Source organism: Phodopus roborovskii, unplaced genomic scaffold (genome assembly GCF_943737965.1).
Source record: "Phodopus roborovskii unplaced genomic scaffold, PHOROB, whole genome shotgun sequence".
NCBI classification, from domain to species: Eukaryota; Metazoa; Chordata; class Mammalia; order Rodentia; family Cricetidae; genus Phodopus; species Phodopus roborovskii.
The window spans coordinates 10,742,075-10,769,468 of record NW_026126409.1 but is presented as its reverse complement, the minus strand read 5'-3'; the positions used below and the strand labels follow the sequence as shown (position 1 = coordinate 10,769,468).

The window sequence follows — 27,394 nt, the reverse complement described above, 5'->3', positions numbered from 1 at the left end:
CATTTAAGCACAGATGTCTGTTTCTTCCCAAGTTACAGAGAGAAAGCTGCATGGGCATCGTGATCACAGTTAAGCTTGAACAGCAGCAGCTGTGGGACTCAGGGGCCAGGGCTTGCTGGGCCATAGTCTAGGGTTCTAGTCTTCATGGACTTCTAGTTCCCGGGGCATTGTTTTAGACATGACAGCTCCTTTGTGTTCCATGATGAGTGACAACATGTCACCCGCCCACCTCAACGATATGCTGATTCAGCTGGGTTTGGGGTGCAGTATCTGTTTAGTTGCCTCTACAATATCTGCTTATTGCCATCCTTAAGCTAGTGGCATTCTGGCCTTGGCTGGGGAGCAGGGGGACACTTCTCTTAGCAAGAACTAATGTAATGGAAATTGGCTGTAGTTAGGGTAAGGTTGCCACCCTGAGTTTAGGGTCAGCAATGAGAAGAAATGAGAACAGCCATGATATCTGTCTTCATGGTACATGGTCAGTGCCAGAACTTGGCTTATAGTTGGAGCCATGGAGATCAGCTGTAACACCAGGAGGCAAGGTACCTGCTGTCCCAGACCAGCCACATAGCTCTTCTGTCTTAGTTTAGCCTCTGGGCTCAAGAGTGACACATGGGTACCTGCTGTGGCAATCTGAGCAGGGTTCACGGGAGCGGGTGTTCTGAGGCTGCTCTCTGGGCAGCTGACAGGACAGCATGGTGGAAACACCAGCTGTGAGACCCTGTGTGTGCACTCTGGTGCTCACTGCAAGCTGACTGAAGGCACGGCTGTATCCTGGGGCAAGTAAATGTGGCCTATATGTGTACCGCCACCCATCAGTCTGCTAGCATGTGTGGGTGCATATGTACTAAATTGGATGACCCCTACATGGGTGAAACATGGAGCAGCAAGGAACAAATGTGCTTATTATTTCTTTGTTGCCAAGTTACTGGCATGCTAGGTCACATGACTCCGGGGCTGCCACAGATCTAAAGTCTGCTGTGGGTGACAGGATGGTGCCGGGCTTTGCAGTAGGTGGGCTGAATTATGCAAATAGCTAATGTTGTGAGTAAATAAATCATTAATTAGATAAAAACATTTCTATGTGTACTTTTTGCTGTAGCTAGTGTTTAGCCAATGTAATACATTTCTCATACCCATCTTCTTTTCTTAAAAAAAAAAAAAACCCAAAAAACTGTACAACACAGAAGGAAAACAACTAGATTATCATTAAACATAAGCAACTATCAAAGTATGTGTAGCTCTCTAAGACACAGAGGGGAACTCAGCCACTGAGATGACAACCTATGAGTGACAATGACACAGAGGGGTGTGAGGCCCAGGACTGGGGACCTAGTGACAGAGACCTAGGGTGTGTTTTCTGGAAGAACCAACGGACTGATGAGCAAGCCTGATGCTCCACCAAGGGCTGTGAGAGTTGGGATGATCGCTTGTGAGCCTGTAAGTGCAGGGGGCAAATGCATTTTTCTGGGGTCCCACTTGTTACATACATGAGGTTTCAGGCTCAGAACAGCTCACATTTTGTGTGTCAGACTTACTTTCTGTCCAAAGACTCCTTTTTCTCCATCAAGGCCAGGATGACCCTGTGTTGAACAGAAAATACAAGCAATGAACAGTCTGGAACAAGTGATGAAATTCCTCAGAGGGCTGAATGACAATTCCAATGACCATCAAGCAGCCTTCTGTTTTCAAGGTTTGGAAGCACAGGTTCAGGTGGCCACACACCACCCCAGGTGCTGCGATGGCCATTGATGCCCACGGCTCTGAAGGTGACATCTTCCTCTTACAGATGTGTCTCCCATGAGGGACATTCTTATTGGACTCCTTGGGTGACCAGAAATGATCCTGCACTCTACATACACTCTGCAGTTTGTAACCAAGACTAGCCTCACATCAGGAGGAACCTTGGCAGGTACAGTGTTTTAAAAACTTCAGCATGGGGTCAACATGGGTTCATGGGTTGTAGCAAATGCACCTGAGGGATGTGTCCCTGGTGGCAAATGCCCAGCTGGCTGGCTATGGCCAGAGTGGGGCCAGAGGATCATAGGGAATCTTGACTTTTTGCTCAGTTTTTCTGTGAATCTAAAGACTGATCAAAAAAAAGAAAATCTGTTTAAAAAGCAAAAAAGAGCAAAAAGCCAACTCGCCATGGTTATATAGCACATGGCTCACCCGTATTCCTGGGAATCCCATGATGCCTTCCTCGCCTTTCCGGGAGGTGCCCTAGGAGACAGAAAACAGTGTGAGGGGTGCTGAGAGCTGACTCCACCCCTGGGACACTCTTCAGCCTTCCCAGGCCACTCAGCGAACAGGATGCTAAACAGGTGATGGGAGGGTGGGGAGAACACAGGGCTGTTTGTGGATCACCTTTATCCAGGATGCCACGTCACCACCACAAGGTAAGTGACATCGAGGAAGAATGGTGAGTGGAACTGGATGGGATGAACAAGATGGTAGTGATCCATTGGCCCACAGTAAAGGCCAGCCTGTCTCCCTCCCAGCCCCTCACTCGCACACCGTCATGCTCAGCTTACAACTTCAGACGATGCTAATTATCATTATAATATACATTATATAATGTCTAATATTATTATACAAAATATACTCTGTATCTTTGATACCTTCCCATGTAGAGGAGTTCATGAGAACCCAATAATCCAACGGCTAAGACCAGAGCACACACCACTATTCAGAGGAGCATGTCCCACCATCAACGTGCACCCCTGAACCCTGAGGATGGAGCAATCACAGAGGGAAAGAGTTCTATATTGAACTTACTGGTATTCCTTGGTCTCCTCTGCTCCCCTTTTCACCCTGTGAAAAACACATGGAATAAGAAACCTTGCACCTTTGAGATGCAGGGTACTTGGGCACCGATCCTGGCTCAGGATATGAAGTTAAAAAGTACTTGATAAAACTTCAGGCAATCTTCCTGGTAATCAATAACAGCCATATATGCTGCAGCTTCAAAACTAAAATACAAAGAGGATTATTTTTCTATTCTCACAAGATGAATGGACTGTTTTATGATTTGTGATCTTTCTCTCTTCCACCATCAGCAACAGGGCATAGGTACTTCTGATCATCCAGGTAGATAGATGCTAGCTCCCACATATCTGCCTCACAGTGGGAGAACACACCCTAGGAAGACCTCCCTCCCCCTAATGACCACATTTAGTTAAAAAAGGTCTGCTTAGAAAAAGATAGGCGTAACACACTAACATGTCAGGCCAAGTGGCTCTAAAAGCAATATAGACGTTTTTCACTGCATTTTTTCTTATTTTTGGACTGGCAGACCCTTGTCCCAGTTTTACTGTCAACACTTATAATCCTGCAGCTCACAACTGCCTCCTGCAGATTGGCAGGAACCATTTAGGACCTCCAATAGCTGGTGCAAATCTGAGTTGTTTTCTCCCAATTCATGGGTGAGATCTTTCCCATCTTAGGGTGCAACTGTTTGCATAAAATGAAGAAAGTTGCATTTGCATTCTCCTTTTCCTAGGTAACCTGGGGATGACCACCCTCTTACCTTGTACAGATCCGGATGGTATGTTGTTGTTGTGGGCCCAATAAGAGTGATATCAGATGGGATCCCATTGGGTCCTGGCTGTCCCACATCACCCTGCAGATTGTTCAGCAAAAGTGACAGTTTTGAATCAGGAGAAGGGCACATAACTTAGGTGACAGCACAATCCCACCACACACACTATTTTGTTTTGCTTGCTTTGTGCCGAAACAAAAGTCATCATAATCTAACTCACCATATCATCGCATCAAAATCACCATGATCTAAAATGACGTGAACCGAACTTCTATCACTAATTGTTCAGAATTTACGTGTTGAGGTCACAGAGATCACTGATAATTCCACACTGCACTGCACCTGTGGTTTACAGCCTTTGATGGGTTTCTACACAAGGAAGTCGTTAGGTTTGACTCTGGTACCACCACAAGCGAGAGGTGCTGTGCACACTGAAGAGCAAAGGCTAGACCAAGTATCTCAGGAGGTGTTCACTGCATTCGTATCAGTGAGCCTCATGCCTTGCTCATACCTTTTCCCCTTTAGAAACTGACGGACACAAAGGACTTGATTGACTTGTCTTCTGCTATCGAGTAACAGGCATGGCAGCAGACTGAGTGCTGGGTCACCCTCTGAAGAGGGCTTCCCTGCGTGTCCTCAGCACTAACACGTCCAAAAACTACCCATGAGGGCTTGCTGTGGCCTGCAGACATAACTTCATCTTCACCATTCACCATGTGACTGTCCCCTCCCACAGTCATTTCTTCCCAAGCCCTCTATCCTTTTATTTTACCTTATTACTGTGGGATATTTCATTGTAGGGGACTTTATATTTTTATGTGTTTTGATACTCAATTCCCCCCTTATCGTTTTAGGAATCCTGATTTCCATGTATGGAATTCAGTGAAGTAGCAGAGTGTCCATGGAATGGTAGCACACACATAGTACAGCTAGAGGGACGGATCTGCTGCTCAGGGAGCAGGCGGGCTCTTGTGAATGAGGGTGTAGTTGGCTGGCCGGGTGTGGGCTATGGCGTCTCAGAAGATTAGCAGTAGGAGGTAACAGAAGTTACACAACCCAGGGCAGCCATGTCATTGTTCCCTGAGAGGATTCCAGATTATTCTTCTGTCCAATCCCTTCACTTTTATGTTTCCAGACAGGGTTCCTCTGTGTCACCCTGGCTGTCCTAGCACTCACTCTGTAGAACAGGCTGGCTCAAAGTCAGAGAGCCACCTGCCTCTGCCTTTATGTGTGGGATTAAATGTATGTGACACCACCACCTGGCTTAGCTGAGGTCCCTTCAATCATCTCTGGGTCCCACGTATTAGGAGACACTTCTACTTCCCAGTCCCTAAAGTAGCGGAAGTCACACATCCCTGTGGGAATCTACGGCAACCTAGACAGTTCACATTCATGTCTCACTGATCCACAACTGTCCCTGGGGTGTGGGTGACCTCTATGCAGGTGTGTTTGCAGGTCACCTGGAAAACACCAGGTCACCCTGGGCAGTGCGGTTTGCTCACTAGTTCCCGTCACCAGGTCTCTTTACCTTTTCACCCTTCTCTCCGTAAAAGCCAAGTCCTCGGTTGCCCTGGAAACAGAGATGGTATCTATGAGATTGTAAGAATCAAGGATCACAGTGAAATGCAAGTATTTTTTAGAAGAGGTCAAGCCCTCCCTGAACCATGACCCCTTGTGCCCTTTAGGATGCAATTGGCCCTGCAGGGTGCTCTGCCTAAGGAAGGCTGAGTGGCGGAGCTGAGAGGGACCCTGTCAGCTGACACATCAGCCCACCCAAGGGAGGTTAGGGTTCGCCTTTAGATTCTGGAGACCCAAGTCATCTCATTTAGATAAAAACCACCTTAACTTCATGTAAACATTTCTTTCTTTTTAATGATTTTAGGGAACTTAACACTGGTCACATTTCATATTTATGTGCCTGTTTGGATTGTTTTCTGAGGCAAAGTCAGGCCTGTGTCTCAGCCAGTGTTTATTTAACAGTTCCTCTGAGGAGCAGCTGGGCTGGAGTTAGCCCTCCCTGACGCCTGAGACCAGCCTGAGAGCAGCCATGTGAGGAGGCACCCCACAAATTCACACGTGTTTCCACACACACCCTTTCCTCTTGCCCTCAAGCAGCTGTGACACTTTCCCAGGGTCTCTCTACTGCTACAGTGAGTAAGAGTCACTCAGGACCCCTGAAGTCTCTCTCCCTGGTCTACTGTCTGCCTCCTCTGATGCTTAGATATCTTTTGAAAATAAAAGCAAAACCTTTAATTAAATCCTGCTTTTCTTGCTTCACCACCTGGCTGGGAGCTGAAATCAAAGCACAGCATGGCCGCCATGTGAGCCCCTATAGCATTCTCTGCTCAGAGCTGCTTGTCAAAATTGCCAGGAAGTGACTTGGCCAGGGTGAAGGGGCTGTTTGTGTTTGCAGCAGCCAGGGGAGATCTGAGGCCAGAGCCTGGGCTGGGCCACTGCTTCCGCTTTCCTTGGCTCTAGGCCCTTCCCATCCTGCTCAGGGCTATCTGATGGGGGTGAGTGTGGGGAGGGGGAGGCAGTATCCAGGAGGCTCCTCAAGTTCCAGGCCCAGCTGGAACTCTGTTGGAGTGGATGGAGCCTGAGGGGTATGGGGGTGGGTGGCAGGCGAGGTCACCAGGGGTCACAGAAATGGGACTGCATATGGATCAGGCGTGGGAACATGAAGACATCCTGCTGAACCCCAGTATCTCTGATCAGATATTTTCCTAGTCAACATTATTGAGTCTGGACATTTATCCATCTCTTTCAGGTCACAACAAATCTTGGCTCTGTTATCCAAGGTTCTAACAAACTACATGCTTGGTTGTGTTTCCACCAATATAACAAGTACTCTGTCAAGGGAGCAGTGTGGATCTGGGATCCACCTGACTCAGGAGCACTGGACATGTCCCTAGTGTTGACCTGGGGTTCTAATGGTTTCTCACTACATCCAGATAGGACGAGGGTCTCTTATTTCTCTTAAGTAAATGTAGTGTCCCCCTGTCCACCCTGGAAAATTGCACCTATAGATATGTTCCTAGATTGTTCAGCTGCACGTCTTTCATTGTGGCTCATCAGTGTGATTTGCACATGGGGCCTCAAACAGTATCACTCAGCATCCTCACAAAGGCTTGGGCCAGGTGTCCAGACACTCTGTAGGATCTCTTCCTATGCATCAAATCTTAAACTACACCAGCATAATCTACACCAGAAACAGCTGTCAGCCAAGTTGTTCTCTGGTCAAAGAAGGCATACATTAATCATGGAAGAGCCCCTCCCCTCCCTCACCCTTGTCCCCACCAACTTACTGGTTGTCCTTTGGGTCCAGGGGGTCCTGGTGGTCCCTGCAGAAATACAAAGACATGTATATTTTTCTTCCCTCTCATGACCCAGATGACATCTGCTCAGAGGCCCTGGGAAAACCACTGACTGCCCACTTCCAACAGTATGGCCAGAGCTTCCCCACATCTGTCTTGGGATGAAAAGCCAGGAGGAGGACCGGGTCACTGCCCTTGGAATGTGTGGCTGTCTACCCACAGCTGTTCCTGGTTTGCTTGTGTGTTTTGGGCTTGTGACTTCACCCGTGTCCTTGATGTGTCTGTCCCTAGGCTTTGTGAGGTCTCAGGCCCTGTGACTGCAGCCAAATTGCCCACAAGACACTGTCACATTTTGGTGGTGGTGTCACAAATGTGCACAGACAGATCTGTAGGTCAATTCCACAGACTAAGCATCTGCATATGTGCACCCTAAGGGTGTCTGAACTATGCATACACACACTTGCCACACACACTTATGCTCGCGCATGTGAGCATGCATATGTATGCACATATGTGTGAAGGTCAGTGACCTTCCTCAATCACTGGGTCATATTCTAGCTTATTGTTTGAGATGCTCTCATTCTAAACCTGTTGCTTATGAATTCAGCTAGGCTGGCTGCTCAGCAAGCTTCAGGAAATACTCTGTCTCTACCTCCCCTGCTCGGTGATTAATGGCATGTGATACCATACTTGATTTCTCACAAGGTGCCGGGGATGAGACTCAGGCTTTCAGGCTTACACAGCAAGCATGCCACTGACTGAGCTACCTCTCCAGCTCCTCTGAACTCTATTTAGAGGAAAACCATAAGTCGCACAGTTGTTGCTGTGTGAGTAAGCCAGCTACTCGAAGGGAGAGCCATGTGGGTCCTGTTGCCCCATCTTGGCTGCATCTGCCACAGTGCTAAGGCAGAAAGACCCAACACACAAGGGCTTTGTAAAGGTCATAATCATTATTACAACTGATTATTGCAGTCTGGAGGGAACTACAGGTGTTCCTCCCAGGCTTGAACACATGCCTCAGTCCTGAGAATGGGTTTCTGGGAGAACGTCACTCACCTGGAGCCAAACTCTCTTGTGTGTAATCTAATGTTTATTTGTCTTACCGCTAAGAAGTGTTCTTAATGAGGCAGAAGCCTTCGGTGGGGGCTGAGATGTGCTGCAGACTCAGTGTGGGTGGGAGCAGGCAGGGCTGGGGGAGCACTAGCCTCCTCCTCCTTTCTTGCAAGCCTTCCTTCATCCTGCTTCTATCCTATCACACTTTGCTGTGTCATTGCATTGGAAGGGAGGGGCGACCTGTGGCCTCCATTCTATAAATGATGTCCAGTGCTTCCCCTACAGTGGCTATGGCCCAGTGGGATGTACTTGTTGCACATGGCCTGGCCCAGAAAAAAAATCTGTTTCCTTCTTGTTGACCCGAGTGGGGTATTAGGTTTGCTTTGCTCGGGGATGATGGCCCCTTGTCACATAGTTAATATGTAACCTAGAGAGCTTACCCATGATGGCAGGTGCCCCAGCTAGAACCATCTGTGGTTCAATGGCATTCAGTGGGTAAAAAAAGACCATCCACAGGTGTCCTGATACAGGCCTGGGGTGACTAAGCACAGGGACTTACCGGTCTTCCAGGAGCTCCCATGGGACCCATCTGTCCTATCAGCCCCGGGCGGCCAGGAGGCCCCTGTGGATGGACAAAGAACATGGCTTGAAGACAGCAGACTGGTGTGTCTATTCAGACGTTTTTAAAGTTCTGCATGGAAGAATCCCTAATGAAAACAATACTCACCTGGTAGCCGTCCTGTCCAGGCTCTCCAGGTTCACCCTGGTTGAGAGGAAACAGGGTTAATTCAGAATTACTATTGTGTGTGTATGTGCATATGGGTGTGTGAGTTCTTGCAGGTATATATGTGTTCACATGAGAGGCCATGGGTCAATATCAAATGTTATGCCTCAGGAGATAGCCATGTTTTTGAGACAGTCTCTCATTGGTCTGGAGTTCCCTAAATAGGCTAGTCTGGATGGCTATTGAATCCCATCCCAGGCAAATCCTGTCTCCCCTCCTCGGTGCTGGGGTTAAGAATAAGACACCGTGCCCACTTTTTTACATGGGTCTTGGGATTTGAACTCAGACCTTATACTTGCAAAGCCCTTTACTAACTAAACCATCTCCTGAGCCACCAAGAGTTACTGGTTAAGCATCATTGGACCTTTATATATGGCAGAGTTGGAAATAAGTATGAAATATATAAGCCTCCCCAACCCCTAGACTGAGGTATTTGGTCTTGGGCATTGAGAACATGGGAAAACTAAATACATCCCAAACAGAATACGATGACCCCAATCACAGCCTTGAATGACACCATGGATCTGTGACTTCCTTGCATTCTTCCTTTCATCAGAGCTAATTTCTAATTATCTCTGTTGACAATTTATGCGGGCTCCCCAAGTCCCGTCTCCTACCTATGGCATACATACCCTGTATTTCTCTTGGACTCCTTTAGGCAGTGCATAAGGTTCACCTTTCTGCCCCTTGGGTCCTTGGGGCCCCTAAATTAGCAGATACACCATGGGGGGAAACAGAGAAGAACCCATTATCTTCCAGCATAGTCAAGATGACACAGGTGACTGTCAGCTTTGTTTACAATACTCAGATTATGAATTACGTCAGTACCCATCCCCCATACCAACTTCTTAGGGTCCAGCTTTAAGTCTGAGATTTTTTATTTTATACTCTTGAGTTAAAATGGAAATATGTTATAGGATTTAAATTATCTTCAGGACCTCCACACTCATCCCCTGGCACAGAACTATATTATCTTTGTAGTGGTATTGGTGCCCCAACAATATAAACAACAAGACTCTTAGAGATATTTAATGCAGGGGAATGGCTTGAATTACATCAAAGGCAGGCAGTCTGTACAAACAGTTCCCTTGAATATCTATATGTGATCAGTATTTCGTGTCTTGTCATGAAACTTAAGCTCAATAGACAGAGAAGTAATGAAATTCACCCTGAACTACACAGAAAAGAGTTGCGGTGAGCTGGCCCTGCAAGGAAGAGGTGGAAACCATTGGCCAGAGAAACTGACTTGCTGTAGGATGAAATTGGGGATGCTTGCTCATGGCTTCTTTTTACCTCATTGTGTTTTCAAAGTACAAAAGCTTAATGAAAAGCTGTTAGCATAACCTCAATTTACAAATGTAGTTCTGAGGGAGCATTTTAGGATTCTTTGCAAAGACCCCAAGAATGAGGTCACAGAGTGGACGATTACAGGAATTCTGTTGCCTATCTGTCTTTTCGTAGATGCTGGAGAGCCTGATCACCTTCCAGGTCCCCAGGGATCATATTTGATGATTCCTCCATGTCTAACAGACACTTGGGACAAGAATCAAACTTTCTGGTTTTAGCTGGGTTATTGAAACATTCATTGTTATTTGACTTAGAATACGGGAGAAGATGACATGATCCTTGGAAGATAATGGGCAAGAACATACACCAAGCCACTTAGCTTCTATCTAACAGTGAATCAAGAATAGGGCAGTGAACTTGCTTGAACCCAGGACAGTCAGCTGAAAAAAAAAAAGAGAGAATAAAGTGGGCAGGAAAAGCAGCTACCATCAGCCATGATGGCAAGGACAAGGCTTGGCAGGTGGCCCTCCTGGGATGAACCTGGGAAGTGGAGCTCATGCCACATTAGGTTAGGTCCAGTTACACTGATAGGTGCCCTCCCCCCCCCCCCCAGGCCTCCTGGCTAAACATACCACCACATTGCTCTTATACTCACCTGGGGCCCAGGGACGCCCCCAGATCCAGAGGGCCCTTGTGGACCTGCGTCTCCTCTAGTCCCATTGCAGCCATCATAGCCGGGCCTTCCTCGGGGCCCACCTTGCCCTGGGTGTCCCTGGGAAGCAGAATGGTGTGTGAACAATCAAGTTTTCACGTCATCGATTCATGAAACAGTGGTAAATGTTCTCAAAAGCCACACTCCCAGAACAAATCCAATAAAAAAGATAACTCAAAAATGGATGAAGAAAGGATGAAAGATTAAACAAGCAAAGAATTAGGTGTGTCTTAAGCAGGCACAAGGCTGTAAAGGCAGGGTACCATTCTTAGGCTCTAAGTAACTTGGCTTTCTCTGCCTTGCTTCAGAAACGTTCCAGCAGGCAGTGGGAAGCAGTAACCTTGAAAGCCTTTAAGAGCTGTTAGATGCGGCTGTTGGATGGCTATACAGCTTCATTGAACCGTGGATGGGGAGCCAGAGAGGCCAAATCTCAAATGAAGGTGCTAGTCACACCCCAGAGCTTTCTTTGGTGACACACTGTTTTAATTGCTTTATTGTCATCTGAGAAAGCCCTACTATGTAGCCTAGGCTGGATGCCAACCTGAGATCCTCCTGCCTCAACCTTCCAAATGCTGGGATTACAGGTGTGCACCACTGTACCCTGCAAAGTTTTAGATTTAGTCAAGAATAACAAAACCCTGAGGCATTAAGAGGTGACAACATGACCAAGCACCTGCTGAGTGACTAGAGGGGTGAGGATTGCATTGAGCTGGTTCAGACAAATGGGGCTGAGCCAATAGCTGACAATTTATGCTTTATTAGAACAGAGCCTGTTTTGATATTTGTAATTGTGCAATTTCTTTCAATGATGTATCTGGGTAAAAACCATATTCTGGGGCCATTTGGATGCCTTCCCCCCCCCCCCAGATTTGAGAAATTTGGAAAATTTTAAGAGTCTGGGAACAAATCCCACATAACCAATGATACTGAAAAACACTAAGAGAAACGTCTTCTTTTGCACATCTCTTTGCTTTAGGCAGCTTTGGCCTGTGCTTTGGGCAGTTGTCCTGTGGTAAGTCAAGAGTGTCCCTTTTCCTTTCTGGTGGCCTTCTGGGTAAGGACAAGAGGGGCTTCTAGACCTGGTCTTTCAGTTTCACCTCAAGAAGTTAGATTTCTCCAGCTCTGCTGTCCCCGTGGCAATTTCCCCTGAACACGCGGATGAAGTCTTCATCCGTTTGGTGGAGACTGATTTCCGTGGTTCCTTCCTAGAACTGACCCACTATATTGGAAGGTGCACACCAACATGGTTAAAACTGAGCTTTGAGGAAAGCACCAAGTCACACTGACTAGACATCCATCTTGCATATCTAATTAGACGAGTTTCTCTGGGACACAGCTCTAAGCTTCTCAAGGATGCTGTCTTACACAGCTTTGAACATATAACTCGATCTTAAGATCACGATTCACAAGCTGACAAGCACTGACAAGTGACATTCAGGTCCCATCATCTGTGCTGTATTCTCTGCAGCGACTCTGGCATCTGCGGAAATGGTGGTGACTGTTCCTTTAACTGGGTAATCATTTGCTTCCAATATGAAATAAACACACAGATGATTAAAAAAAACCTGAATGAAAGCGAGACACATCAGTCTCCATTGTGATCCATAATGTCCCGCCATCTTCATTCATTCATTTGGATTAACAAACCATCAAGACAGAACTGCCAGGCAGCCCAAAGAGTTCTAAAAAGTAGTTTAAAAATGGGGAATTTAGGTTCAGGCTGTTTGTGGGAAAACATTTTTATGATCTGTTTATCTCTGACAATGTGTGGATTCTGTTCTCTTTCTATTTCTCAAGACCCCAAGTAATGATACAGTAATTTCCTTTTTCCCAGCTACAGTGTGGTGTAACCCCAAGTCTGTCAGAGCACACTGAGGTCGGGGGCATGCTGGGCTCATGTTCTGTTAAACATGGCCACCTTCCCTCTGCTAGACTTCCTTTAAGACTGTGGGACTATGGGTCTGAAGGCAAAGAGCAGACTTCCCTGGTTCCTCCTGTTCCTGGTACCAGTGGTGACAGTAAAGCTGGCCAGGGGACTGCCTCCTTCCCTATGTGTGCATAGTAAGAGAGAAGACACTGAATATGGTTAGGTTTACAGGGCCCATGCCTCCAGGCACAGCAGCAGACGAAGGAGGCGTGACAGGATGTGTGGTAAACACACTGATCCCTGAGCTCAGGTCTGGCCTGGAAGCCTGCCCTGGGAATCCGCTGGCCCAGTCCTACGAGGAAGGCTGTGAGTCAGGCTGGTTTTGTTTTTGTTTTTTGCCACAAGAAGTAAACTAGCTCATAAAAACACTTTTATTACATTTTGAGATTTTTCTCATGAGTGAATTGTCCCCTGATCCGTGTGTGTGTGTGTGTGTGTGTGTGTGTGTGTGTGTGTGTGTGTGTGTGTGTAGTGTGACCTATTCTACAGCTCAGGCTGGCCTTGAACTCATGGTAATTCTCCTGCCTCAGCCTCCCAAATACTAGATGAGAGGCTTGAGCCATGCCCCACCTATAACTTTTTGTTTGACTCATGATTGTGCCATCACCACAGAGACTCTGGGCAGCTGCAGGAGCCACGGGGGCTTCTTTCCACCCTGGTACTTGCTGGGCTTTGTATATACAGATTGTCCATGTGACAGATGAAACTCTCGAGGTCAGCTCTTTACAGACCGTCTGTGAACCAGGCTCTATCTTTTTGACTGCTAACAAGGTCAAGTTCCAGCCAAGTAGACCCAGTTCTGCAGCCCTATCACCAGGTTCTATCTTTTTGACTGCTAACAAGGTCAAGTTCCAGCCAAGTAGACCCAGTTCTGCAGCCCTATCTATAAGGGGCTCCAGGAAGGAAATCTATTGTTTGCCTGGAATCCAGGAGAAAACTGAGCACAGAGGACCCCCACCCCCACCCTATTTGATGCTATAAACAAAGAAGCCACCTCATTTCAAAGTTATTTCTTTAAGTTATAAATGCATTGCTTGGAACACACACAATGTTTAACCTTCTCATCTTCCCAAACACTTACAGGAATTCCATCTGCGCCGGGGAATCCAGAGACGCCTCTGGCTCCCTGTAAAGAATCAGAACAATTAACACAAGCAGAAAGGCCCAGTGCCACCCACAGCAGAGGATCCCAGCCAAGACCCCCAGTGCCACTCAGCAGAGGACCCCAGCCAAGACCCCCAGTGCCACCCAGCAGAGGACCCCAGTCAAGACCCCCAGTGCCACCCAGCAGAGGACCCCAGCCAAGACCCCCAGTGCCACCCAGCAGAGGACCCCAGTCAGCACACGTACCACATCTCCTTTTGGTCCAGTTGGTCCAGGAGCTCCCCGTTCGCCCTTGTCTCCTTTGCGGCCCTGTAGCCCTGGGAAGCCTTGCAACCCTGGGGGACCAGTGTACCCCTGGGTGCCCACTACCCCCGGCTGGCCCTGTGGGAACAATACATCTTCAGTGACACAGTTGAAACTCTCAATTACAGTCATTTTCCAAATGGCATGTCCCATTCTCTAAGATCTCCCGTCTCTAGGAATGTTGTGTAAATGGCCATTTTCTACCAGAGCCACCACAGAGGGATCCCTGGCTAAGGAAAGAGGTCAGAGAGCTTCAGGGGAAATGGGTTCAGTGTGAAAAGTGAGTTTGACAGGTGAGGTTGATGGCAAGCGGTCAAATGTTGAGTTGCAACAACAGAATCAACTTGCTTGGCTTTTAAAGTCTCCTTTGTGTAAAATGACCCACACTTTCCTCAGTGTAATATACACAGGAGCTACACAAAGCACAGTAGAGCTTTTTTTTTTTTTCTTTTTGGTTTTTTGAGATAGGGTTTCTCTGTATTGCTTTGGAGCTTGTCCTGAGACTCACTCTGTACACCAGGCTGGCCTTGAACTCACAGTGATCTGCCTGCCTCTGCTTCCCGAGTGCTGGGATTAAAGGTGTGTGCCACCAAGCCAGGCAGCACAGTATATCTTTACACTGGAATATTACTCAGCCTCAAACAGAAAGTTCCAATACATGCTCCGATGGGGATGAACTGGAAGGACATACGCTTACAAAATAATCAGTAATGACATGTACTAAAGGTCCCAAGTATGTGAAGTAGCTGAAGGGGTCAAGACCTGTCTGCTGTCCTGGGGGTTGGGAGAGGCCTATATCTTTGTTTCTGGTCTTGTCTTCCTTTGCCAACAGGACAGTCTTTACTGTGAAGTGTATGTCTTTACTGAGTGTTGAGAGGTCATCTTTAGTGTCTCATAGTATTAAAGTGAGAAGACAGATTTTTGTGGGAGGTGAGGTATGGGGTGGATGTCATGGGAGGTGCCCACCCAGGAGCAGGGAGACCTTATTCAGCGCTGTTCATATCCCTTTGCTACTGGTTCTTGTAGGAGCCACAGGTCTGTGGGTGGAAGAGGCCCATTCTTTGAAGACAGACTGGTGGGGGAGTCTAGAGACCCACCCCAGAGCTGAGGCACCCTAACTCCTCAACCCAAGGAGAGTCTGGAGAAGTCCCCAGGGCTCCATCTGGGTTGGTGCCTTTCCCTATCCTTCATGCCTTCTGCTGGTATCATCCAGCCATGCCACACCAGCAAATGCCCAGCCAGGACAGGGCCAGCTCAGCATCCTGAGCGTGGTGCGGTCCATACATCATAGAACATTATAGGCAAGAGGCTGGTCCTACTGTGTGGCTTCCTGCGAGGACCGCTAGGCTCAGCCTGTCTCTGAAGCACTGTGTTTTCATTGCTGTTTGTGTGTTTGGGAAAAGAACATGCTTTGACTCTGGCATTTATGGACCTTTCCCAGTCATGTCCATCTTGGTTTGTGGTGGTAATGGATCTAGTTTCCCTTGGATTAGAACCTCAGTTCTCCATGCTGTGTGGAGGCCCCCCCTTGACAGTGTTTACAGGGGTCACTCCAGGGGTTTGGGACACTCCTCACAGTGGCATCCATCTTTACTGTTCACAGCCTGCAAGTCTGCTGGGTGGGGGGGGGTAGGGGGTGGGGGGTGAGGGAGTGTTAATTATTCTAGAGCCGAGGAATACACAAATCCCTAGCTACCACAGGACCTGTGTGAGGGACAGGAGACCCCCTCCTCCCTCGTACTCAAACTCTTTCCTGGGCCCCCTTGATGGGAAAGACAAAGTACCCTGCGAGCTCACTTCCTTCCACTGCCAGGGGACCTCTGACCTGCACTTCTCAGATGGGTGTCTACCTCCAGGTGAGCTCTAGTCTTGTCTCCTCTGAAGCACACTGTCTGTCACTCTTCATTGCATAACCCAGTGTTTTCCCATACTGAGCAATCCTCACCTTTATCTAGATCCAAAAGTACTTTCCTGGCCTCAGAGGGAAATCCAGACACATTAAACAACCCCTCCCCATTCATCTTTCCCAGCAACCACCCTTCAGCCTTCTGTCTCTATAAATCAACAGTAATGAAATCACATGATGAGCGACCCTTTCAGTCTGGCTTCTTTCACTTGATGCAATGCTTTGGGAGCTCATTTATACTACGGCAAAGGCCAGTACCTCATATTCATGGCTGAATATTATTCCATTGTACAGATGTACCCAGCCTGCCCCTTTCAACTACTAAAGGGCATATCTGAGTGTTTCTGTATGTGTGTGCCTGGGCATGCATGCCATAGCATACATCTGTAGCTCAGAAAATGACTTATCAGAGGCAGGCCTCTCAGTCTACCTTTACATGGGTCCTGGGGGAGCAAACACTGCAGGGTACACTGCAAACATCTTTTGCTGAGTCGTCCGGCTGGCCCATTCTACTTCTTGGACTTTGAACAGCTCTGCTATCAGCATGTGTGTAAAATATCTGCCTGAGTTCCTCCTGTCAGTTTTCGGTGTTCATCCCCAGGACTCAGTGGGTCCTGTGACAGTCCCACATTCAAGTTTCTGAGCTGTGACCAAATTTTTTCCTCAGAGGCTGCACCATTTCAAGACTCTACCAGAAATGCTCCAATTTCACTCCACCCTCGCCAGAACTATTTTCTTCTTCTTTGGCACTAGCCAATCTTGTCAAGTTTGAACTTTTCCTGAATGTTGATGGACTGGAACATTCCACAGCCTCCAGGCTGCTTCTTTTCAGGGCAGGGAGGGGGTATCTGGGGAAAATAGATGTTGGGGCCTGGTCCTGGCTCCTGTTGTCAGCTTGAACCCTGCCTTGTGGGTAACCGGGTATTTGTGCACAGCTTCAGTGTGCTCTTGGGAGCTGTGTTTGAGTGGTCAGGCTGGGGCTTTCCCCAGGATGTCCTGCCTGATCAGGAAGTGGGAAATGGAGTGTGAGCAGCAGCTGCACGCACAGGTGAGAAGGGTCTCCATTCCTGCTAATCAGCAGAGGCAGACACTTCCATCATCTGTTGAAAAGTCCAGCTCGTAAAACTAATCCCCATCCCTTCCTTTCCTTGTGTAAAGAGGTTAAAAATAAAACTGTCCTGAGAGAAGATGTCTACACACCAACCTCGAAATCCCCAAATCCACAAAGTTCTTCCAATTCCTGCAACATCCCTGAAAATATCCTCCCTCCCACGGCCTGCATCTCCATAGTGCAGGGACACAATATATTGTATAAGCCTGAGACATTTTTCAAAGGACCTGTAAGATCATGTGCCCTACCCTTGCCCCGTTCTAGCCACAGAGAGGGCTTCCTAGAAAGCAGGACTATGAAAACCATCATTTTCCACCGTGCATCTCAGGCAGAAGTTTAACAGCAGTGATCCCATTTTGTCCCTTGGTGATGGCAAGGAGAAGGGCTGAACACCAGTGGGAAGGAGCTATAACGGGTTAGAAAGGCTCATCATTGAGGGCCATCATCTGCCTGGCTCCTGGCTGGCCGAGTTCTGCCCTTGTGTCTCTGTGTGGGGTCACTCCAAGTCCTTGCTAGACACGTAAGAAGTAGAGTCCCAGGCAGGGCCCTGGAACATTGAATCTGTATTTCACACAATCCCTAGAGATTCCTGTGTGTATTGCTGTTGAGATACCACTATGTCCTGCCTCTCCACTTCCTTCCACTGGGCGCTTAAGGGAGGAGATGGTTATCTTTTAATAAGAAAAATCTCCTTAGGACTAAATTGTAGCTCAGAGAAAGGTCTGGCTTTCAAGGCAGAGGGAAAAATATTTTGTTAGCTAAATATTAACTTTAATCAAACTTCCCTACAAGACAGAATAAGTAGGACAGGGGCTTGTCCACTCGACACCCTGTCCTTCCCTTTCTGGAGTCATGGCTGGTGTATACCTGGGTCACCAGTAAATTTTTTGGCTGAGGGTGAGGCCAAGTCCAAAGCCAACTTTATGAAGTTCTATGGTTCTGGAGGAGGCATACTTAGATTCTCAGCCTCTGAGAGTGCTCCTGAATTTGGAAAAGTTTACATCTAAAAACAGGGCAAAGTATCACTAGACAGTGTGTATGCAGATGCAACTGGACACTGGGACAAAGGCCAGAGAAGCCCCAATACTGGTCTCCAAGGACAGAACCCGTCTGTGCAAATCAGGATGTTCAATCCGGCGACAGCCTTTCCTGGTAGAGAGAATAGATCCTCATGACGCAAAGCCCAAGGCTGAATGGTAGGAAATTCCCTCTCCTTCCTAAGCTGACCCTTCCTGTCTCACCTTTCCTGGGCATCAGCCACAGACCCTCAGGCCCTCCCCAGTTCCTTGCAGGCGATCTCCCTTCCTCTGAGGGCAGCACATCATGGCTCTTGGTGATCCTGGGGAATTCCTAAGAACTAGTGAATTTCTGTAAGCCTGATGGCACACACTGGAAAAAAATGCCAGGCATCTGCAAAGGCAGCCATCTTCAGACCCGGGTATTCTTACTCTTTACCCCAGAATTTAGAACTGTTTATTGTTCATAAGGATGACCAGTTCACATCTGTGAACATGTTAGATCAACCACAGTGTGAATTAGCAAGTGCCAGCCGAACAATATTGGATTCGTTATATGACGTGGCTTGATAAGGGCCTTTAGAGCTACTCTCCAAAACTATTTAAGATTGTATTAAAAAGTAAATAGTATCTGGGCTTGGTGAGATGGCTCAGTGGGTAAAGGCTCTTGCTATCCAGACTGACAGTCTGAGTTCCACTCCTGGAATTCACATGGTAGAAGGAGGGAAACCCTGACAGTTGTCTCCTGACCTACACACACACACACACACACACACACACACACACAAACACAAATGCCATGGAGCAAGTATGCTTCTTCTCCACAAATATTTATATGTATGTGTGTGCATGTAATAAAATTTTAAAGTAAATAACATCCACGTGCAATGAAGCAAACTTTCAGTTATACTCCCAGGACCCCATTCAGGAGCATCCTACTTGAAATGGATTAAACTCAAATGAAAGAAACAAAACAAAACAAAACGTTCAGCCAACCACCACCACTACCACCACCAAAACAGGCTAGAAGAAAATATTACAGGGAAACTTTTTGAAACTTTGGGTTGTAAAAGATTTCTTAGACACAAAAACCACAAAACAAAATAGTGGACAAGATTAACAAGTTTGATTCTCCAAATACTGCTGGAAACAAAAAGGCTTTAAACTAGTCAGGTCTGGCCTTAACTAGATTAAGGGCTCCCTGGTGGCTCCTGGCCTCCAGCAGCTTGCATGCCTGGGAAGCTTGGCCATGCCTCATTTCAGCCTCTCGCCTGAGCAGAGCGTTTCAGCACCCACAAGTGCTTCTTGCCCTCAGCCTTTGGAGTGGCGGGCTGCTCAGTCTTCCCTGCTGCTATCTGACTCTTCCCACCCCAATTCCATTTTTAGAGAATTTTCCTCCTGTTTCTGTGGTTTTGAGGGTTGAGCCCAGGGTCTGGCACCTGTGAGACATGAGCTCTGATCTACACTGCCAGCCCGAACCCCTTTGGAGACCACTATAATAACATCACAGTTTCTGTGTGTGTGTGGGAGCCCTTTGGAGAAGACCTGCCACCCTCACTGTCCCAGCCCCATTAAGTTCTGTAGACCCCGTGAGCCGTTTAGGAAATACCCCACTCTTGCCTTAGCCCGGCACCAGCCACATAGAACTGATTGTTGGCTCTGTAGAGGGTTTGGCCTGGCTGTCTGCACAGCCGACGGAATGTTGCCCAGGCCCTCATGATGAAGTCATCAAGGAGACCACCCAGACTCAGGGAAGGAGGCCTTCGTATCAGACCTCGTTTAGCATCTGATTAGATAATGAAGTATTGTGGGCATCTGAGGTGCGGGTGAGGCAGGGCTCTGGAATGCTGGGTGCTCCTCCTCCTGGGGGTGTGGGGCTGGTAGGGTTTGAGCCTGACTGCTTGGAGGACAACAGCCCACGATGAGCTGAACATGCTTAGCAATGGGTAGGACGTGGGTGGAACCATTGTGGAATGGGGGTGGTGGTGTCAAAAGTTGCAGAGAATCAGGGGTGTGTACCGACATCAGTCTGCAAGAATCTATAAAAGGAAGGATTTTAGTGTTTACTGAATATCTCGATTTTGAAGTGAAATCAACATTCCTGGTGGGAGGAACAGGGCCAGGGAATGATAGTGCAGTTCCAGTGGTCAACACCAGGTGGCAGTCAGCCTTAGCCTCCAGGTGGTTAGGAAGCCTGCCCTCTGACTTGAAGGCTCTGAGTCTCTCCAGGGTCACGTGACTCATCTCTTTGGGACAGAGGACAAGTCCTTCATTTGTCATGGGGTGCTAACCTCCCTTAGGAATAATTCTGAGGAAAACTGTGGCTGCTTAATTCCAGGCTGTTCAAGGAGCTGTCACGTTCCTTTTTCCCTTTGGTAGAGTAGTTGAGCTGTCTTGTTAAAGGAGGATGGGCTATTTCCAACTTTGTTAACACATTAGATTTTAATTCCTGCAAATCCCAGGATCGCATATCATTATTATGCTCATGCTCTGGGGGAAACTGAGGCTAGGGTGTGGTCAACTAGTTGCCTTGTACATCCTGGGAGAGTGAGTTCACTTGGGAGATGGCTCTGGAGATCCACTGGTAGCCTGGGCATGCTCACCGCAGACAGGAACTGAGGTGTGAAACCAGGCAAGGCAGGGCAGGGCAGGAGTGTTTCCCAAACAGTTTGGGGAAGAAGAGTAGAACAAACAGAGCTCAGTTGGCAGCGATGTGGTTTAGGAACAACATAAAAGGGTAAAAAAGTGATTTCTGAGAGGCTAGGTCATAGACAGTGGTCTGTGGGTGGTCAAGGGCAGTGGTGATGATCACCCACGCTACATGATCACCGAGACCTACTTGAGAAGGGAGGAGTCTGCTGCAGTCTCTGAATGGCTGGAACCTGTATGCTTGGAGCCTCCCTAATGTGTGGCACTTGGATCTAAAAGCTTGAGATGCCTCCTACCGAGAGAACTCACCTGACCTGGGACAAGTTCACTCCAGCCCTAAAAGGCTGGGGGGGGGGATGGGCATGGCTGGGTGGTGGCACAGCCCTGACATTTCCCATTTCTTTCTTCTCATATGCACATGGCCTCTGCAGTGTTCTTGCTTATTTGATGTTTTTATGTTTTGAGATAGGGTCTCACCTACCCCAGACTGGCCTCAAACTTTCTCCATAGCCAAAGATGACCTTGAACTGATCCCCTTGGGATTACAAGTACAAGGCCCCATGTACAGAGTATGTCCTGCTGGGAATCAAACCCAGAGCCTTGTGTATGCTAGGCAAGCACTCTACTAGTTAAGTTGAAGTTCCAGTCCCTTGCTGGAGAAAGAACCCACACCCTTCACATGTTAAGCAAGTACGCTGTCACTGGGCTACACTCCAGCCCAACCCTTGAAGAGTCTGATTGTTCGTCCACACCAGGTCACACATAGCCTCTCTTCCCTGTACTTTAGAAGGATCTGCTCCTTGGGGTGAGTCCCATGAGAAGACCCTCCAGCCCTCGGTGGCAGGGCTTCCCTACAGAACCACTCTGATGCTGTCCCAAGCCCTCAGGCTAAGGTTGTTTTCTGGGCAGTGAATAAGGAGTTGAACTCACAACCATGGCTCTGCAAATGACCGCCCTCTGGTGTCCTGAACTTCCTTCCCCTGATTTTTCATCTAAGGTGACCCTTAGATGTCACCAAACACATATCCAGAATGAAAACAGACCACAGGAGACCAATCTTCCATGTAGTCTGTGGGGAGATAATGGATGATGGATGGCTCAGTTATACAGACAGGAGACCCAAGACCCAGGGACATGACACCTACCTCAGGACACATGACAATTTCCTTTTCTTTTCTCTTTCCTTCCTCCATTCCTTTATTTTCTCTCCCTCTCTCTTTTTTCTTTCCCTCCCTCCCTCCTTTCCTTCCTCTCTGTCTCTGTCTCTCTCTTGAGACAGGGTTTTGTGTAGCTCAGGCTGGCCTCAAGCTCACCCTGCAGCAATGGGTGGCTACTCTTCTGCTCCTTCTGCAGGAATTGAGGACCAGCCTGGGGCTCCGCACACTAAGCAAGCACTTCAGTGGCTGAGTTACATCTCCACCCTTCTTTCTTTCTGAATTTTTTACCTGTTTTTATTTCATATGTATGAGTGTTTTGCCTGCATATATGCATGTGTACCATGTGCATGTAGTGTGTCCAAAGCCTACAGAGAATGGTGAATCTCTCAGAACTGGAGTTATGGACAGTTGTGAACAGCCACGTGGATTATGGGACTGGAAGAATCCAGGTCCCCTACAAGAATAGCTAGTGCTCTTAACTGCCCAGTTACCTCCAGCTTCCACCAATTCTTTCCCTGTAATGGCATTTATATTTTTATTTTATTTTCTTCAATTTTACTTTATGGGTGTTTTGCCTGCACGTAGGTCTGTGTATCACTGTAGAGCCTGGTGCTCCTGTAGAAACCAGGACAGAGTGTTGGGTCCCCTGGAACTGGAGGCAACACATGTTTGTGATCTACCTTTAATGGCATTTTTGTTTGTTTGTTTTAAAGAAGAAAAATGGGTAGCAATTTTCTTCAACAAAATGGCAGGAGATACTGAGTAAAGCTCACCCTCCTGAGACCCATCCTTTCCATGAGTGTGACAAAGGGTCGGTGACCTTCCATGTGATCAAGATGGGATGCACCTGATTTCCTTTGTGAGGGCCCAGGGAGAGAGTGAGCTCAGGACCCCAAGCGGTATTGTCATTGCAGATGTTGGCTTTGTTTGGCAATTAGGATATCCTGCAGATGATCTAAGCCCCTCACTGAGGCTTCTTCTACAAGAGCCTACAGACAAATTCACAATTCCTTTGAGTGTATACGTATGTGTGCGCCTGTCCTCATCTTCCATGTCCTCAGGGTTCCTTCTGTGTCTTAGCTTGCTGTGCAATGTGGGTAGGAGTCTGTCTGCACACTAGCAGCCATTCACACCTCAGCAGTCCCATCCCGATTCCCAAGGATGCTCCCGTAAGGTGAGCGTTGTTAGGCTGGCACACTGGGGCAGACTCAGCCCACCCACAGGACAGCTGCATGGGCGGAAGTGTGGAGAGCAGTAGAGGGACAACCAAGGACTCTCCTGACTTCCCACGGCCAGCTGTGACTGTGGGTCCTTTACTTTGGGTAGATCATGTGCTTCTCACTCAGGTACGGTTTCCAAAGCTACTTCCTCTCTCCCATCCATAACTTGAGCCAGGGAGCCCTGGCTTCCTGCTGTTCTTTGGACCAAACTCTCCTATCCATCATGAGCAGGTACAAGTACTTAAGCTCAGGGCCTCTCACCCTGCTCTGTGCTGCTTGCCTTCTTAACAGGCTCTTCTCCTGGGTGCTGGCTCAGTGGTCATCAGCTGTTACTCTGGAGTTAGCCAAACTCAAGTCCTGGAACCCTCTTAGGACACCTCACTCCCTCTCAATGGTCCCCTCCCTTTGGACATTTGCCCAAGCATATGCAGATTCCTAACCACAGAATGTAGAAAATCCAACTTAGGCTTTATTCCCTCAGGCCCCACGTCCTACAATAACCCCAAATCTCCTTTTTCTTTCTCTAAAGACCATCTCCAGAGTCCAATTCTGGACAAGTGGAGATACTGCTGGTGTTTGGCTTATGTGCAAGGACCTATCACTGCTTAAATGGAGTTCCTGTCCTGCACATCTGTCTTTTCCTCTCTTGTCATCTTGCTTCAATCTTTGTAATAACCCATTAGCTAGCTTCTGTGCTTCCTTTCCCTAACAACACCCTGGTATCCCCTTTGCTATCTCCCTGTGGTCCCTAAACAGCACTCTCAAGCCAAGGGAACTCTTGTGTTATGGCTAACTTAAACCTGTATAGCCCCTCTGGCCACTACGGAGCCCCATGATGCTCCCTGTGTATTTTGGTGAATAGATGACTTCTAATGATTAATGATGCCCTAATGTTGCAAACGCTTCATTTTTCCCCCCTGGAAAGGCTGTTCCTTGCTTTTTCTTTGACATGATAATGGGATGAGTTCACTTTGATATGCTCCTAGTTTCTTAGCTGCTTCATACACTTCCCTGTTAAATCCCTTCTGCACCTGCTTTGCCTCTTGAGGGGTCCAGGGCAGTGCTTGGGCCACAGGACATTGTGTGTGTGTGTGTGTGTGTGTGTGTGTGTGTGTGTGTGTGTGTTGGGAGCTTGTGTAATTTCAAAGGCAACTTGACTAGATGTTTGACATGAATCTTATCTATCCATCCCCATCTGGCTGCTCCAAAGATTTCCTGGAACGTCCAGGAAGCAGCTTCCTGAAACTACTCTGTCCTCTTCCCCAGCATGACCACTAGGGTGTGTTTCCAGGACACCAGAGGTCTCATGCAGGATCAGTGTGAGTGCTTTCCTTCCCTGACATGCATGCAGCAAAGCCCTCCAGACTCCTGGAAGCTAGGCAAGCTTGGAGGACCAGTCTCCACCCACCTTCTATCAGGCAAGACAACCAAGCAGTCAGCTGTTCACAGAGGGAGTCAGCACTCTCAGGAGAAATGTCTATTCACCATCTACCCATCCTCTATAATATTTATTGCCTATGTAAATATCTGTGCCTCTTTCTGCCACCTGTCCATCTCTGCGATGCACCTACCATCATCTTGGTATCTATCATCTCTGTCATCGATCCACTTGCCTATTTATCTAAGTATACATGTGAACACACACATGTACTGTTATACGTCTTACATTTAGAAGGTGTGAAAAATATCTAGAAAGAGGAAAAGCATGACAGAAAACAAAACAAAGGCATGGTGAAAGCCATTTGGACTGGTGAGATGGTGATGGCGTGTGACAACTCAGTGATGGACTGAGTTCAGTCTCTGGGACCCATGTAAGAGTGGAAGGGAAAAGCTCATTCCACAAAGTGGTCTTTGACCTCCACAAGCATGCTGTGGCAAGCTCCCCTTCCCCCTGCTTCCATTTTGTACACACACAGCAGTAGGTTTAAAAGGTTAGCTCCCAATGGTACTGGACTGTGAGTGCCTTGGCTTGTAAACACAAATAACTCAAACCATAAGTTTCTTATTAAAATACTGTTATCACAGAAGCTCATACCCAGCTATATGTACTTTCCTTAGAAAGCAACTGGATGGCCTGGGTCTTGCCTGAGTTGGAGGGAGGTATGTGGGCACAGAATGGTCCCTGGGCATGACTCCTAATTTGCTGGTACATTCTTAGCCTGTAACCTCTTCAAGACCAGGTAGTATACTAATCTTGAAGTACAGCTCCAGTACTATGGGGTCCTTCACTTGTGACTGCTGAGGGCCACACTTGGCTGTGACTCCCTACATCTATATAAAGTCCTCTACATATCCATTGTGCACCGGCCTCTTCAAGTCCCTGATCTTGGGCAGATTATGGTTATGAATAATAACCCACTCTCTGACCTACATTTGGGAATTCTGGTTCATGCGGTCAGAGACTTTACTAGCTGCTCAGTTTGGCAACGACTTCTGTGATCCAAATATTAAATCTTTTGCATGCAAAACAGTAGCATTGCTCTGGATTCCATGTGCTGGGCAAGAGTCTGGGAGGCAGAGCCCTGACCACCACTGGCTGGCTGTAGTCCTCCTAGCTCAGTGATTCACCACAGCACCATCTCCTGCTGTGAAAAGCTCTAGTTGTCCTGACTGTTCACCACAGCAACTTCCCACAAGGCGAGACAACAGACAGTGCCCAGTGGTCTCTGCCCGTTTCCCTCAGTGTGATGAACTGGCAGGTGTTGGTAGCACAAGCCTTTTCCTTTTCAAAGACCCCCATGGAGCTGGGCATGGTGGACCTCTCCTGCATCTTCTCTCTTGGACTTCTTCTTGGGTTCTTTAAATGCTGCCGTTCCTCAGACCTCAGCCTGGGTCCTCTGGCTGCACACCCTACCACTTGACTTTTTGTCAGAAGGACACAACTGACCCAGAAATGTTAGCATGGAAGGCCAAATAGCAAAAGGAAACAACTCTGAAACTTGAAAACCCATCACTGTTGTGTTATTTGCTAAGCTGTATCATCTGGACAGAAACTGCTCTGGCCTGAGTATACGCAGACCCCCATGCTGAAGTGAACGGCCCCCTTAGCATTAAGGTGGTGCTATCAGAAGGTGCTGAGGTTACAAGGCAGAACCCCCCCCCCAAATGGGTGAGTACCCTAATGAAAGAATCACTACCCTGTCCACGAGGGCACAGGAGCTATGCACTGTCTGTGAAACACTCCTCCATGAATGTCAATCTGTTTGCACGTGTGTGAATGTGTTGTATGCAGTGCCCATGGGGGCCACAAGAGGGCGTTGGTGTCTCTGGAACTGGAATTGCAGAAGGGCAAAGGCGTGGGTCTGGGGACCTAATCCAATTAATAAGTGCTCTTGACTACATCTCTCCAACCCCCAAACCATGGCTTCCAGTTCTCCAGTCTAAGGTACAAAGCTGGGGTTTTCAAGACCCTTTAGGTCAACTATCTCCCAATATATATGCAGTGGTGAGTGGAAACACCCAGAGTCATTAGCAAGTTTGGCTGGAAACAGTAAGAAACACAGCTGAGTATTTTCTAAAATGAAAAGTTTGAAGAAACTTAAAAAAAAAAAGTATTTGTGCTGGGCGGCAGTGACACACACCTTTAATCCCAGCACTCAGGAGACAGAGGCAGGTGGATCTCTGTGAGTTCCAGGCCAGCCTGGTCTACAGAGCGAGTTCCAGGACAGGCTCCAAAGCTACACACTCCCATATACAAACACACAAACCAATCCCTACTATCCCAGAAATGCCTTGGATCGGGCTCTCAGGTCCACAGAGTGAGCCTCTTTGTGGAGCTCATGTGGCACATTTGATTCTCCATGCTGTTTGATTATGCCCTTATTCACTTTGAAATGTGTGATTAGACTTTATGAGCTGGGGACCCTCATTGCAGACAGGTTTTGAAAACACTATGTTCTGTCCCCTAGCAGAGAAGCAGTACCCACCACAAGAAGTTAAGTTGGAATGAAGGGAGAAACGGAACAACTGGATGGAAGAGTTGGCCATAAAACCAGAGACTGTAGAAGCCAACTTTATGGTTAGGAAAGAACTGGAAATGTGTGGGTGTGTGCTCAGGGCCTGAGGAAAATTCCGGAAGTACTGCAGATGTTTTTTGTTAGGAGGCGTTGGAAGCCCCAAGGGCTGTATCTTCTTGGGAAACAAGTCGATTTAAGAAATGTATTTCCCTCTTAAGTAGTTTTCTGCTAAACTCACAAAATGCAAAGCTTGTTGGCAGGGTAAATAAACTCCAGAGTCTTTTCTGGGAGCCCAGAGCACTGAGTTTGAAAGTCCCTGGAGGGCGTAGCAATCCAGGACAGACATCCTACCCA

At 47.7% G+C, this 27,394-nt stretch overlaps 1 protein-coding gene across 1 annotated transcript in view; it reads right to left on the bottom strand.

Annotated features, from left to right (window-relative positions):
• The window catches only part of Col4a2 (collagen type IV alpha 2 chain), a 132,903-nt gene that overhangs the window by 37,650 nt on the left and 67,859 nt on the right, over positions 1-27,394 (bottom strand). Inside the window, exons 5-16 of the mRNA XM_051181975.1 lie at positions 13,969-14,103; positions 13,700-13,744; positions 10,635-10,751; positions 9,325-9,396; positions 8,636-8,671; positions 8,468-8,530; positions 6,847-6,882; positions 5,070-5,111; positions 3,530-3,622; positions 2,779-2,814; positions 2,173-2,223; positions 1,539-1,583 (exon numbers count right to left, since the gene is read on the bottom strand). Of these exons, the coding sequence (XP_051037932.1) occupies positions 1,539-1,583; positions 2,173-2,223; positions 2,779-2,814; positions 3,530-3,622; positions 5,070-5,111; positions 6,847-6,882; positions 8,468-8,530; positions 8,636-8,671; positions 9,325-9,396; positions 10,635-10,751; positions 13,700-13,744; positions 13,969-14,103 (771 nt within the window). The remainder of the gene's footprint in view (positions 1-1,538; positions 1,584-2,172; positions 2,224-2,778; positions 2,815-3,529; positions 3,623-5,069; positions 5,112-6,846; positions 6,883-8,467; positions 8,531-8,635; positions 8,672-9,324; positions 9,397-10,634; positions 10,752-13,699; positions 13,745-13,968; positions 14,104-27,394) is intronic.